The sequence below is a fragment of the Ranitomeya variabilis genome, chromosome 3 (assembly GCF_051348905.1).
Source record: "Ranitomeya variabilis isolate aRanVar5 chromosome 3, aRanVar5.hap1, whole genome shotgun sequence".
In the NCBI taxonomy this organism is placed as follows: Eukaryota; Metazoa; Chordata; class Amphibia; order Anura; family Dendrobatidae; genus Ranitomeya; species Ranitomeya variabilis.
In genome coordinates, this window is record NC_135234.1 from 86,190,340 (window position 1) to 86,205,286 (window position 14,947).

At 42.4% G+C, this 14,947-nt stretch overlaps 1 protein-coding gene across 2 annotated transcripts in view; it reads left to right on the forward strand.

Annotated features, from left to right (window-relative positions):
* The window catches only part of SEZ6 (seizure related 6 homolog), an 880,998-nt gene that overhangs the window by 816,250 nt on the left and 49,801 nt on the right, over window positions 1-14,947 (forward strand). For both annotated transcript variants that reach the window (XM_077294330.1, XM_077294332.1), the window contains exons 8-11: window positions 758-952; window positions 1,171-1,309; window positions 10,163-10,359; window positions 11,615-11,809. In XM_077294330.1, the coding sequence (XP_077150445.1) occupies window positions 758-952; window positions 1,171-1,309; window positions 10,163-10,359; window positions 11,615-11,809 (726 nt within the window). The remainder of the gene's footprint in view (window positions 1-757; window positions 953-1,170; window positions 1,310-10,162; window positions 10,360-11,614; window positions 11,810-14,947) is intronic.

Consider the following 14,947-nt stretch of genomic DNA (forward strand, 5'->3'; position numbering starts at 1 on the left):
AATTAAACCGATAGGACTTGATTTGGAAAGGCGCTCACCTGTCTAAATAAGACCTCACAGTGCATGTCAGACCAAATGAGAATCATGAGGTCAAAGGAACTGCCCAACTGCCCAAAGAGCTCAGAGACAGAATTGTGTCAAGGCATAGATCTGGCCAATGTTACAACAGAATTTCTGCAGTGCTCAAGGTTCCTAAGAGCACAGCGGCCTCCTTAATCCTTAAATGGAAGAAGTTTGTGACCACCAGAAGTCTTCCTAGACCTGGCCGTCCAGCCAAACTGAGCAATCGTGGGAGAAGAGCCTTGGTGAGAGAGCCAGGACTTTCACCTTCATGTAACGTGCCAAAGCGTGGGAGACGAGTACGTCACCCGTGCCTAACGAACCAGCACCACGTTACACTTTACACATACCTGGTCAGGTCAGAGACAGAGCTAGTAGTAGACTTAGCAGGGCCTGTGTCATAAATGCTGGGTTGCAGGTGGCTCCAAGAAGCCACTCTGACATGGCCAGATATAGCATTATGATATCAAACTGAGTACTTGCACAGGGTGAAGTAAAGCCAAGTTACACCTCTGCCATGAAGATTATGATATATTAAATTAAAATGTAGGAGTAACTTGTAATCCAATTGTAAATGAAATAGCTTTCATGAAGTTGTATCCTGACATATTTAGCTATATTGTAAATACTGTAATTGTTCCATATAGAAATATATAAAGAGAAAACATTGAACTTCTTTTCTTTATTACCTTTACAGCCTACGAGCAAGGACACTGTTATGAACCTTTTGTAAAATATGGCAACTTCACAAGTAGTGATCCTACCTTTGTTGTTGGAACTGTGGTGGAGTTCACCTGTGATCCTGGATATACGCTGGAGCAAGGATCTACTATAATCGAGTGCCAAGATTCTGGAGATCCTCAGTGGAATGAGACAGAACCAGCTTGCAGAGGTGACAACCGAATTAGGATGTAGCCAATTCTTTCAATTAAATGTAAAAGCTATTTAAAACAATCATGGATGGATGTTATAGTTTTTAGCTGTCTTAAGACAAGCAAAAAAATAATACACTGCAGTCATCAATGGTATGTAGTATCTCACCACATTGGGTACTGACCATCATATCAGAGGACAAAGGTAGATATCTGATTCTTTAATTTGCTTTATCAGCTGTCTGCAGTGGGGAGATCACAGACTCAGCTGGAGTGGTTCTGTCACCCAACTGGCCGGAAGCTTATGGCAAAGGACAGGATTGTATCTGGGGTATCCACGTTGAGGAAGAGAAGAGAATCCTTCTGGACATTCAAGTGTAAGTATTCCTGTGTTCTTTCTCCTAACCAAGACAAATGACTTTTCTTTACAGTTTTACTTTTGTGTTGTGGCCTCCTTCAAATAAGACTTTATTTTTTTCGCTTGGTAGACTTGCTCTAACAGAATTGTTCAACTAATTATATGGATCTTTTAGGAAAATGAGGATACCCAGAATTATCTTTGCTTTTTTTTTGCTTTAATGTATCTAAAATGAAAAATGAGGCACACAACAGTTTGTGGGTGGCTCCCCTATATATATTCTGGCTGGAGGGAAAGTAGGGTCAGTCAGTCTGTGAGAGAGACAGAGGAAAGGGGCCATGCAGACAAGAGGATCTGCAGCTCCTGTGAGGAAAATAAGGGGCCGTGCAGCCACGTGAGATGTTGCAGCTCCTGGAAAGAGTGATAAAGGAAAGCAGAAGAGATTGTAGAGAGCGTGAAAGAGAAAAGAAGCACAGGTGAAGTGAAGAGCTGGGGAGAAGCTGCGACTGAGCTTCTTCCACGCTGAAGCGCATGAAACCGGTAGCCGGAAGACCCAGGTTGTGCAGTAGTCTCACAGCAGAAACCGGCAGGACAGCAGATTGCAAGTTACCTGTCCACCACACACCTGAAGACACAGTAACGAATAGAGCCTGGGTCATGATAGAGATCCTGTAAAAAGGCTCGAGTTAACTGTCATACGGGTATTGTCCTACTTAAAGGGGTACAGAGAGAACACGTGAGGACTTTGTGTGAGGCCTAAGGCAGCAAGGGACTACACCATAGCTCTAAAGGGAAGGCTTCCAACTCCACCTGGTAAGGAGGGATTCCAGAATCACTTCCAAGCTGGCCGGCCCATACCAGCACCTGTGATCCGGTACCCTGGACTGTGGAAGACTGAACCTTTCAGTAAAGAGGTAAAGAGACTGCAACCCTGTGTCCTCCGTTTCTTTCTACACCACCTACCACCTGTTCCTACTACACCAGGAGCCCTGGGGACCCAGTTTCACCTGTGGGAAGTTATACCATCTTAGCTGCCATAACATCACCCCAGCGGACCCCTTTAAGCAGCGTCGTTCACCTCTGACCGAATACCACAGGTGGCGTCACGAATGCAAACTTTATTCACAAAACCCCTTTTAAAGACCTTTCCCTTTTACATGGGCCCCCATGGGACCCCTAAACACTTCCCTCGTGTTTACAACAATTGTCAATAGCGGGAGGGTCCCCTTATAGAGATGGTATAAGATGCACCGTGGGCAATCCCGTAGAGATGGTGTCTGATTGCAGGTGTTGGAGCGCCTGTGAGGTTTGTGCAATTTCAAGCTGCCAAACACACCGGTGAACTCGCAAACATAACATTTTACTGAAGGAGAAAACAAGGCACAGTCTGTCTCTTAAATGCAAACTGGCAGTAGTTTCCAGTATAGGTTACACTGCATATTGTGCGTATGAAAGAAGGCATCTTCCCCTTATGAAACAAGCAAGTTTAGGGACTCTCTGGACGGCTGGAGCACAGTTCTTTTCACTTGCTATTGGAGGAAATATTTTGCACAGTCCAGGTAATGCTACACTCAGGGCTGACTCCTGGTTTCCGTGGGCCCTGGGCAAAAGAGTCTCAGTGGGCCCCTTTAACACATAAAGCGATTTATGATGCACGGTTAAGAAATATAGGGATAGTACAATGCCAAAGATTTCACTTACTTCTTACATTACATGAGTGATATCTATTGTTAATTTTACATTAGCTCGGAAACCAGTGAATCCTCGTAGCCTGCAGTGTGTGCCCTGGGGGGGATTAAAAAGTCTGCAGTCACACAAATTAACTGCAGACGTTTCATTTTAAACAAGAAGTATAGTCCACCATGCAATATTATGGTCACCACATAGTCATCCATACAGTATTATGAGTACCACATAGTCCTCCATGCAGTATTATGAGCACCACATAGTCCTCCAAACAGTATTATGGGCACCATATATTGTATTGCTCCATACACGATTATGGACTCCATATATTGCTCCATACAGTATAATGGGCTCCATATAGTATAATGGCCCCATATATTGCTACATACATAAAAAATAAATAAATACTCATTCCCTGCTGCTCACGCCTCACCATCTTAGTGACGTCATCTTACCCTCTACTCTGAGATGTCACATAGAGTCAGAAGACGCTGAAGAGACTGGAGCAGTGTGGAAAGGGAAGAGGTGAGTATTTGAGGGTGGGGCTGGTGGCAGCACTCGCATCGGGCTCGCCCGACTCACGTGCCCCATACCATATTGGTGTGCCTGACAGCGAGTGGAGCCCCCGTTCGTCCAGTGCTCCGAGACCTGCCCAAGTAGTGATGTCGGCCCTGGCAACACTGATGGAGGGTCTTTCACAGGTTGGCTCCCCATGGCGACACATTAATAGGGTGAACATACTCACGGTTTTGACCCTACCATTCATTATTGCCCAGCGGGGAAGTGAAATAAAATTTGTGGCATAGGAAACTCTTGGATCTGGTTGCGGCAGGAAGAGCATAGGAAAACCAGTTTGCAGGAAAACATTTGTTCAGCCTTATCTTTCCTGACTGTTTGAGGCTTGACTCCTTTGTGGAGGCGACTGTGTGGATAACAGTGTCCCCTCAGCATGGACTTGAGTGGATTCAGGGAGCAGTGGTACTTCATTGCTATTCCTTGACTGGACTAAACAGGACTGAATTGATTTATACCAGCTCATAGGAAGTTTGTTAGAACTGAGGCGGGAGGCTCCTTCCAGCGGTTTATATGGTAGCTTGTTGTGAGGAAACTAAACATCTAATTTCCATAAGCATACATTGTCCAATAGATGGAAACAAAATACAATGCACATTTATGAATCCTCGGTGTACGCACATGCAATGTATTATACATCTCTTAATTCTCAGCGCCCTAAGTAGTCCAGGCACACTGGAACAAATCTACTGCAACACCACAACTGTTTCCCTCAGCAGCAGTAGACCGGGTACTGGGATACCAAAGTAACACTCACCCATGGACAATCATTCTTCCAGATGCCCTAACAGTTTGGAGGGGGCTTTATTAGAGAAACTAACTTTATCTCAGTACTCTGCAGTACAATCACTACTTCTTACAAAGTTATTTTCTATGATAATGTCCCCTTAAAACTGTTTGTGATAACTGGAAGAATGATTGTCCATGGAAGAAAAGGTGAGTGCTACCAAGAGTCATGTGTCATGCCACCAGTAAAACTACCTGAGAAAATGTGTGGGGTCGCTTTTCATCCAAAAAAGTGGTCTCAATCACAATTTTGCCTAAGAACACTGGCTTGAATAATAGAATGGTATCTGAACGGCTTCAAAGATCAACTTCTCCCAATGATACAGGAGGAATTTGATGATGAACATTGCTTTTTCCAGCATGGTGGAGAGCTTTGTCACAAGGAAATAGTGATAACTGAATGGCTCAGTAGACAAATATTGAAATTTTGAGTCCATGGCTATGAATCTCCCCAGATCTCAATCCTATTTGGAACCTGTGGTGAATCCTCAAAAAGTGGGTTTAGAAACAAAAACAGACACATTTTTAGAAACTCCATGCACTGATTAGACAAGAATGAGTTGCCATCAGCCAGGATTTGGGCCAGAAGCTGATTTCCAGCTGCGAGAGCGAACTGTAGAATTCTTTTAAAATAAGGGTCAACACTGTAAATATTGAGTTTTTGCATAAACTTCATGTATTTATAATAAAAGTTTAAAAACTTATGAAATGCATCAAAGTTTATGAAAACCAAAATTAGTGTCAGTCTCAAAACTTTTGTCCATGACTGAAGTGTGTAAGTGGAGTACATTATGGATTTCAGGATGAGATCAAACACAAGCGGCCATATTGCTAAATGCCAGTAGCTCAGTGTGTTCAGTCAGGAAAATTAATCATCACTGCTGGGATGCATAAGTTTGCGAGCGTAGAGGATGGTATTTTATGAACACTGTCTGGTGATTAATCTGAAGGTTCTTTGCCCATATTCCTTGGCCCTTTATGCCTATTTTCTTCTAGAGAATGGATGTTGAGAAGAAAATGGTTTCTGTGAGATTATTAATATACTTTCTTGCTCAGTTGGTTAATTAATATTCTCTCATTTGCATATCTCTCTTTTTCTCTGTCTTGCCTGGAGTTGTCATTTCTAAACATATGATCGTAATAAACGATCCCGCTCTGTTTTTCCACCAGTGGCTGTCAGCAAAATTAATCTCCTGCTCCACACTCAGAAACCAATGTACCCTCTACCATATCACAGCTTTTACAGAAAGCTCAGATCCCAGCTTGTGACGTGCTTGATGTGGCGTGCCAATTTTCACTCACTAGATAGCAGGTTTTTACATCATACAGGAATGTAAGAACTAGGAAGGTTACGGCAAAATAGGTTTAATTACATTTCATCCTATTTTCTATATAGTACTTCTGGTGTAATGGAGCTTTTTTTTCTACGCTTCCCTTGACTTGTAAAAATCATAAAGCAAAGAGAATGAAATAATTGTGGTATTGTTAAATTATGATAATATTTTGGCTGCGTAGAAGTCTGGTAAATGCAGGTTTTAACATTTAGCACTGCATTAAATTTTAAAGGCTCGTCCACTTTAGGTCAGCATGCCTAGAGTCTAGTACCTGATGGGGCAGTATGAGAGGGTTCACAGTGTGGAGAGGAACAGCACAAAAGATGTGTGAAAAGGGGCACAGTATGGAGAGTGGGCAACATGGAGGAAGTACAGTGTAAGGAGATAGTATAGAGAGGTGGCAGCATTTGGAATAAAGTGTGAGGGCACGGTGAGAAGAGGAGGCAGCATTTTGGAGATGGGAACAACGTGAGAGAAAACTGTGGAGAGGGTGGCATGAAGTGAGCACAGTGTGGTGTCCAGGGTCTATAAGAGCAAAAAGTATGGTGGTTATAGTTTATAAGAGAGGACGACATGGCAATTGTGTTCATAAGGGATGACAGCGTGGTAGTTTTAGTTCATAAAGGAGGAAAGTGTTTAAGGAATATGGGAGAGGACAGTGTGTAAGCAGTACTGTATTTCATAGCAGAGGGAAATGTGAAGGTGGAGGCAATGTACCGTAAGTGTGAGAGACATATTTTGTGCAGTGAGCACAGAGAACGGCAATTATTTATTCAGGGACACACTATGGGCAGATATTTTTGTACAGGGCACATCATAACGATATTGATATGTTTAAGGCCAGCATGTTGAGATGTGCTCAAAAAGACCAAAGAAGAGAAAGGTTTGCAGAGACAAGCTGTGGGTGTGAAAATTATCTTGGCTTCTGGACCAGACGAAATGAGTTGAAAGTGATAAGAATGACTGCAGTTAAGGCCCCGTCTCACATAGCGATTTACCAATGATCACGACCAGCGATACGACCTGGCCGTGATCGTTGGTAAGTCGTTGTGTAGTTGCTGGGGAGCTGTCACACAGACAGCTCTCTCCAGCGACCAACGATCAGGGGAATGACTTCGGCATCGTTGAAACTGTCTTCAACGATGCCGAAGTCCCCCTGCAGCACCCGGGTAACCAGGGTAAACATCGGGTTACTAAGCGCAGGGCCGCGCTTAGTAACCCGATGTTTACCCTGGTTACCAAAAAAAACAAACAGTACATACTCACCTTTCGGTGTCCGTCAGGTCCCTTGCCGTCTGCTTCCTGCTCTGACTGAGCCGCCGTACAGTGAGAGAGCAGAGCGCAGCGGTGACGTCACTGCTGTGCTGCGCTCTCACTGTACGGCGGCACTCAGAGCAGGAAGCAGACGGCAAGGGACCTGACGGACATCAGATGGTGAGTATGTAGTGTTTGTTTTTTTGGTAACCAGGGTAAACATCGGGTTACTAAGCGCGGCCCTGCGCTTAGTAACCCGATGTTTACCCTGGTTACCAGTGAAGACATCGCTGGATCGGTGTCACACACACCGATTCAGCGATGTCAGCGGGACCTCAACGACCAAAAAAAGGTCCAGGCCATTCCGACACGACCAGCGATCTCGCAGCAGGGGCCTGATCGCTGGTACGTGTCACACATAGCGAGATCGCTACTGAGGTCGCTGTTGCGTCACAAAACTAGTGACTCAGCAGCGATCTCGCTATGTGAGACGGGGCCTTTAGAGGAGACGTCTCATATGGGGAACCTGGGTGTAATGTTTATTTGTGATGCCTACTGTGTCTAATCAGTACTTTGTGTCCTGTATGTCCCGCTGTCTGATTATAACAACTCACAGCTTCTTACCATTGTTAAGGACATACTGGGAGTTAAAGGTTCAAATGTATATGACTTGGTGCTGTATTCCTGAACTGATGGTGGTTCTCGCGTCATACTCACGTTCTGATGATAGTTTTGTTGCTTTAATCATTTACTGATGGAGGTTCCAGTGATGCATTCAATGTTGGTGGTTCAGTGGCTGTATTCATGTACTGATGGTGATTCTACTGCTGTTTTCATGTGCAAATGGTGGTTCTGGTGATGTACTCATGTTCTGATGATAGTTTTGTTGCTGTAATCATTTACTGATAGAGGTTCCAGTGATGCATTCAATATTGGTGGTCCAGTGGCTGTATTCATGTACTGATGGAGATTCTACTGCTGTTTTCATGTGCAAATGGTGGTTCTGGTGTTCTATTCCTGTATTGACCGTGGCTCTGGTGCTGCCTTCATATACTAATAATAGTTCTGGTACTGTGTTCATAAAATGATAGTGGTTGTGACTATGTATTCATGTACTGATTGTGCTTTTAAATTTCATATACTGATGGTGGTTGTGATGCTGTATTGTTGTACTATTGGTGGTTCTAGTGCTGTTTTCATCTTTACCAGACAATTAATACTATAACAGGAAACCCCCAAAAAATAATGACGGACTTGCGTTTATTCACTGCAGGTTTATATTGCACTGCTGAGAGGGGCACTATTTAAACTTTTGCATCACACATCAGGAAAGCTATAATCAGCCCTGGTTACAGCACCCCAAACCTGTCATGGGCACATATTGTTACTTGCAATCTTATTCAAGGAACACAGAGGTTCTTCTCACAAATTCTGCATGAAAAAAGATGTGTCTTGTTCTAGCATTTCCTGTATTATGGAAATATTCTTCGCTAGAGGAGAATAAAATGCATCACTGAAGCACCATATGGTGTCATTCTGAATGCTAATGGCTTTGTAATAAGAAACTATAGGGGCCTAAGCATGGAGTCTGTACAGATGACTTTGACATATCCATGGATTCCTGACTGCATATAGCGAACTTAGGCTATGTGCACACGTTGCGGATAAGGGTTAGGAATTTTTGGTGCGGATTCTGCATCTCTTGGCAGAAAACGCAAGTGCGGATTTGTTGCGTATTTTATGCAGATTTGCTGCGGATTTACTGGAGATTTTTTGCGGATTTACTGCGTTTTTTTACCCCTGATGATTTCTATAATGGAATGGGTACAAAAACGCTGCAGATCTGCAAAAAAGAAGTGACATGCTCCTTCTTTTAATCCGCAGCGTTTCCGCACGGAATTTTCCACACCATTAGCACAGCGGTTTTTTTTACCATTGATTTACATTGTACTGTAAATCACTTGTGGATCTGCAGCGTTTCTGCACTGCAAAAAGCGCTGCGGATCCGCAGCAAATCCGCAACGTGTGCACATACCCTTACAAAGTTTTCAATTTAATGATTAAATTGTTTTTTTTCCCACCAAATTGGTATACAGGTAGATAAGCCTAGATTGATTTCAATTACTCACCCAGTTCTTATCAATGTTAATTTGCTTTTCAGTTGTTTGTCCTAATATGATCTAATCTACTATGAGAATGACTGCTAAGAACAAAGCCCTGGTGAAAAAGTTTGCAGACTTTATCAATTAATTTTGACTTTTATGAATATTTTTAAATTGGCTTTTATACAAATATACCTAGTTACCTATGCACATTTTAGAAAAGGATTTGTTCATATTCTGACCCTGACGACCAACTCTGTAGACAGCTGTTCTTGGATATTGATACAGATGAACCTTTACATACTCTAAAACCTCTTTGTGGTAATCATTATCAACTGTAGAAGAAATTGTCCTTTGGAAGAGTCGTCCTCTTAAAGAAAACAATCAGTATGCTTACCTTAAAACAGGGTTAAAATTATGCCACAAAAATATCTAGCCTAGATCACTATTATTACCCTGCAGATTAAAACCTAGTGGATAAGTGATAACTTGTTTTGGATTGAACACTTTTTAACTTGGCTAATAAGACTGTATAATTGCAAAGGGTTTCCGTTTTTTGAAAACTCCCATCATCAAGGTGCAGAGTTTGTTTAAAAAAAACAAAAACATTTATTTACTCACCCTCCCCAGGTCCAGTGCTGAGTCTCCGCCATTGCTCCCAATGTCTATTATTGTTTGCAGCACCGATGTCACATCGACATCATTGCGGCCAATCACTGAGCTCAGCGGTCATGCCATTAGCTCGGGTTGCTGTTAAGCTCACTTATTCACCGCAATATTGTCAATGTGTCATTAGCACTCCAGACAATAACAGACACTGAGAGCAAAGGCCAAGACTCAGCACTGAACCTGGGGAGGGTGATTAATGCACACTTTTTTTTTTAAGAAACTGTGCCTGGAGACATTGGTTTTCTTAAACCAGAAAACACATTTAAGGTGGTCGTATAACATTTATTTAGTCACTTGAAATGCCACTAGTAGTATCTTTATGGTAGAGAAAGACTTTCAATTGGCAAATACTTGCTCTACCCAGTAAAGTTAATAATAAAATTCCCATGTTGCAGTGACATATTCATTAAATATTGTTTTTCTGTATTAATTATTGATTATCTAGACTTTCTTTCCCCCCCTCCATAGGCTGAATGTTGGCAAGAGTGACATACTCACTTTTTATGATGGTGATGACTTGACAGCTCGTGTTCTAGGTCGGTACACAGGAACACACAATCGCTTCAAAATCTATACATCAATGGCAGATGTCATCATCCAGTTCCAGACAGATCCCGGCAGTAATGTGTTTGGCTATCAGCAAGGCTTCATCATTAATTTTTTTGGTGAGTGTTTGGTTGAAAACAACTTATAGGAAATAATGTGATGTGTGCTAAGAACATAAAGCACTTATAGTGGGAAAAATAAGTATTTGATGCACTGCCGATTTTACAAGTTTTCCCACCTACAAAGAATGGAGAGGTCTGTAATTTTTATCGTAGGTACACCAATTGTGAGAAACAATCTTTAAAAAATCCAGGAAAAACCCCATTGTATGTCTTTTACATAATTAATTTGCATTTTATTGCATGAATTAACTTTTTGATACAATGGAAAAACAGAACTTAATATTTGGTACAGAAACCTTTGTTTGCAATTACAGAGGTCAGACATTTCCTGTAGTTCTTCACCAAGTTTGCACACACTGCAGCAGGGATTTTGGCCCACTCCTCCATACAGATATTCTCCATATATTTCACGTTTCAGGGCTGTCATTGGGCAACATTGAGTTTCAGCTCCCTCCAAAGATTTTCTGTCTGGTTCAGGTCTGGAGACTGGCTAGGCCATTCCAGGACCTTGAAATGCTTCTTGCGGAGCCACTCCTTATAGTTGCCCTGGCTGTGTGATTTGGGTCATTGTCATGCTGAAAGAACCTGCCACGACCCATCTTCAATGCTGTTGCTGAGGGAAGGAGGTTGTTGCCCATAATTCACGATACATTACCCCATATTACCTCCCTTCAGTACAATGCAGTCCTGTCCCCATTTGCAGAAAAACCTCTCCCAAAGTATGATGTTTCCCCTGCCATGCTTCACGGTTGAGACAGTATAATAATTGTGCCAAAAGTTGTTGCCGTCTCACCAAGATGCTTACCTATTGTCCGGTAGCCTATCCCAGCCTTGTGCAGATCTACAATTTTGTGCCTGTCGTCCTTAGACCGCTTATTGTTTTTGGCCATGGTGGAGAGGTTGGAGTGTGATTGAGTGTGTGGACAGGTGATCTGTGAGAGCCAGAATTCTTGCTGGTTGGTAGGTGATACTTATACAAATACTTATTTCAAAATGCAATTTAACTATATAAAAATAATACAATGTGATTTTCAGGTTTTTATTTTTAGATTATGTCTCTCACAGTTTCAGTGTACCTATGATAAAAATTATTGACCTCTTCATTCTGTGTAGATGGGAAAACTTGCAAAATCGGTAGTGTATCAAATACTTATTTTCCCCACTGTATGTTAAAAAGAGAAATATAATTGCCCAACAAAAAAATTATAAATAGTTAGAACTGTTCAGTTTTATGATTTTGCTCTATTTGTAGAGGTACCAAGGAATGATACATGTCCGGAATTGCCCGAAATTCCCAATGGTTGGAAGACTACTTCTCAGTCTGAGCTTGTCCATGGCACCGTTGTAACCTACCAGTGTTATCCAGGATATGAGATTGCAGGAGCTGAGCTTCTTATGTGTCAGTGGGACCTTACATGGAGTGGAGACCTTCCATCGTGTGAAAGGGGTAAGAGGTAACACTAATATATTGCACTGTGGCTAGCAATATGTCTGCATTGCATATTTATCTCTTCTTGAGATAACCAATTCTGTATCATGTAATTAAATAATATAGCGATGAGCAAAAGGGTAACAATGGTCTGAACTTTTTACTTTCAGGCTCCATATCTCACCATGCATTAAAGCTTTGAATGTGAGACTACCATCATTTTATAGACAATCATCTTGGCTATCTCATAGATAAATTTACCTTGCAACTATTTTGCATATGATTAGTTATGCAGATTCTTGTCATGCCACTGCATTGTTAAGGTACCGTCACATTAAGCGACGCTGCAGCGATAGCGACAACGATGCCGATCGCTGCAGCGTCGCTGTTTGGTCGCTGGAGAGCTGTCACACAGACCGCTCTCCAGCGACCAACGATGCCGAGATCCCCGGGTAACCAGGGTAAGCATCGGGTTGCTAAGCGCAGAGCCGTGCTTAGTAACCCGATGTTTACCCTGGTTACCAGCGTAAAAGTTAAAAAAACAAACAGCACATACTCACCAGCGCGTCCCCCAGCCTCTGCTTCCTGACACTGACTGAGCTCCGGCCCTAACAGCAGAGCGGTGACGTCACCGCTGTGCTTTCACTTTCAGTTTAGGGCCGGCGCTCAGTCAGTGTCAGGAAGCAGAGGCTGGGGGACGCGCTGGTGAGTATGTGCTGTTTGTTTTTTTAACTTTTACGCTGGTAACCAGGGTAAACATCGGGTTACTAAGCGCGGCCCTGCGCTTAGTAACCCGATGTTTACCCTGGTTACCAGTGTAAAATATCGCTGGTATCCTTGCTTTTGCTGTCAAACACGGCGATACACGGCGACCTAGCGACCAAATAAAGTGCAGACCTTCTAGCAGCGACCAGCAATTTCACAGCGGGATCCAGATCGCTGCTGCGTGTCAAATACAGCGATATCGCTATCCAGGTCGCTGCAACGTCACGGATCGCTGGCGATATCGCCTAGTGTGACGGTACCTTTACTGTTTTGCTCCTGAAAGTCAAAATTTTAATGCTTATTATTTTGTTAGAATTTTATAAATCGACCTTTAACTTTCAATACTGCTTAAATCCTTTGGGGCATGCTCGCGATCAAATTCAAGCATGTCTCAACCAAAATCTGATCCCAGGTCTCTTCTATACATTCCCAAAGTTGGTGCATACTGGTTGACTCACTTGGGTATGTATACAGCTTTCCTCTTGGTTGTGATCTGGGGATTGTGGGGGTCAATCGAGCACCTCTACTTCATTGTCATTGAACCATTTCTTCACCAATGTGAACGTATGCTTTGGGTTGTTGTCCTGCTGGAATACTATGTTGTCATCTTCATACCCAAAGTACTCGCGTGTACAAAACAACTCATCTTGCAGGATACTCACATACAGCTCAGCACTGAGACCACGATCGATTCTGGTCAAGTATCCAATACCTTTGGTGGTGAAACAACCCCATTTCATCAGGCTTCCTCCACCGAACTTGACAGTTCCTTCATTTTCTCTATATATTAGCCCCATTTTCCCTTGTTTCTTACAGACCCATTTGCACACATGAGAGCCTAGTATATTGACTTTCATCTCATCACTCCAATTCACCCATTTCCAATCTTCTACTGTCCACTTTTCGTACTTTTTGCAAACTCGAGCCAATGCTTCTTATGAGAATATTGAAGTTGAGGCTTCTTCACCTTTTTTTGGGCCACGATTCCAGACTTTTGAAATGTGTCACACAGCACTCGCATGAAAGTCTGTGATCTCACTGTTATGAAGCAATATGAGCCACCACCACTGCTGTGTTTGTCACACCAGACCTGATAGACCTTGTGATGAGACGACTTGTTAACTTAGATATTTTGCATGGGCATCCACCTCTTGGCTTTTGAATGAATGGATGGACTTAATTTCATATTCTTCCAACTGTTATGGCACTCACATGATGCCGTTTGGTAATTTTCTCGACCGAGAGACTACTATTGATGAGCTGTATGGTGCTGTTTCTCTTTTCTTTGGAAATCTTCATAGATTTGAACCAGTGACCTTTCACTTGGGAATTGACTTAATAACACACTGAGCTATTAGGGGATGTGAAAACAGGTTGTAATTTGCAGTATACAGGATGAAAAAGATTTTTCCACCACCAAAAGCAAAACAGTAACAATGCAGTGGCATGACAAGAATCTGCATAACTAATCATATGCAAAATAATTGCAAGTCAAATGTATGTATGAGATATCCAAGATGATTGTCTATAAAATGATGGTAGTCTCACGTTCAAAGCAGTAGTGGATGGAGAGATATGGAGCCTGAAGATCAGAAGTTCAAAACATTGTTACCCTTTTGCTCACCAGCGTATATGGGCCATTGTCAGTCCAATAGCTCAACATAATGGGTCCCCTTAATGAGCATATACCCTGCTGCAAATAATAAAAAAGTAATGGTACATATAAATAATATAGGGTACTTAGCAAACATGGTAGTCTCACGTTTTAAACAGTAGTGGATGGTGAGGTATTGAGTCTGAAAGATAAACGTTCAAAACATTGTTATCCTTTTGCTCTTCACTGAATATTGTAAGGATAAACTGTATGTGAAAGCCTTGCAGCTTTTAAAAGGGCTGCCACTGATAGATTTTTCTTAAGCCAATCCATTTTGCGGGACCCAGGGACACCCTAGTATTCACTCTTTAACCCCTATATAGAAATCTGTACTTATAACAGGATCTTCTGGGTTAGGTCCACATAGAGACCCACTGGCCAGTGAAGCAAGCTGGCAAAGGAAAGTCAACAAGTTGGGTCAAAACCATAGAGGGCAGATAAAGGACAAAGTAAGAAGTCAAGAACAAGTCCAGGAAATAGCCCATGTCAAAGCTGGGAGAAAGGAGTCTAAGTCAAAATCGTAAGGCAATTGAAGGGTTAAAATAGTCCATGGTCATCAATCGGTATCAAATAAGCTAGGTTAGGCAGGCTATGAGAGATAAGTAGACCAGGGTCAGCATATAATTAAAACTGGCAATTCCCAGCAAACTGACCAGAGTTTAAATAAGGTGTGGTTCTGTCCAAATCTGACAGAGAGCTAATTACATCAGCTGAATAGCTGATCTGGCTGAGCAGCC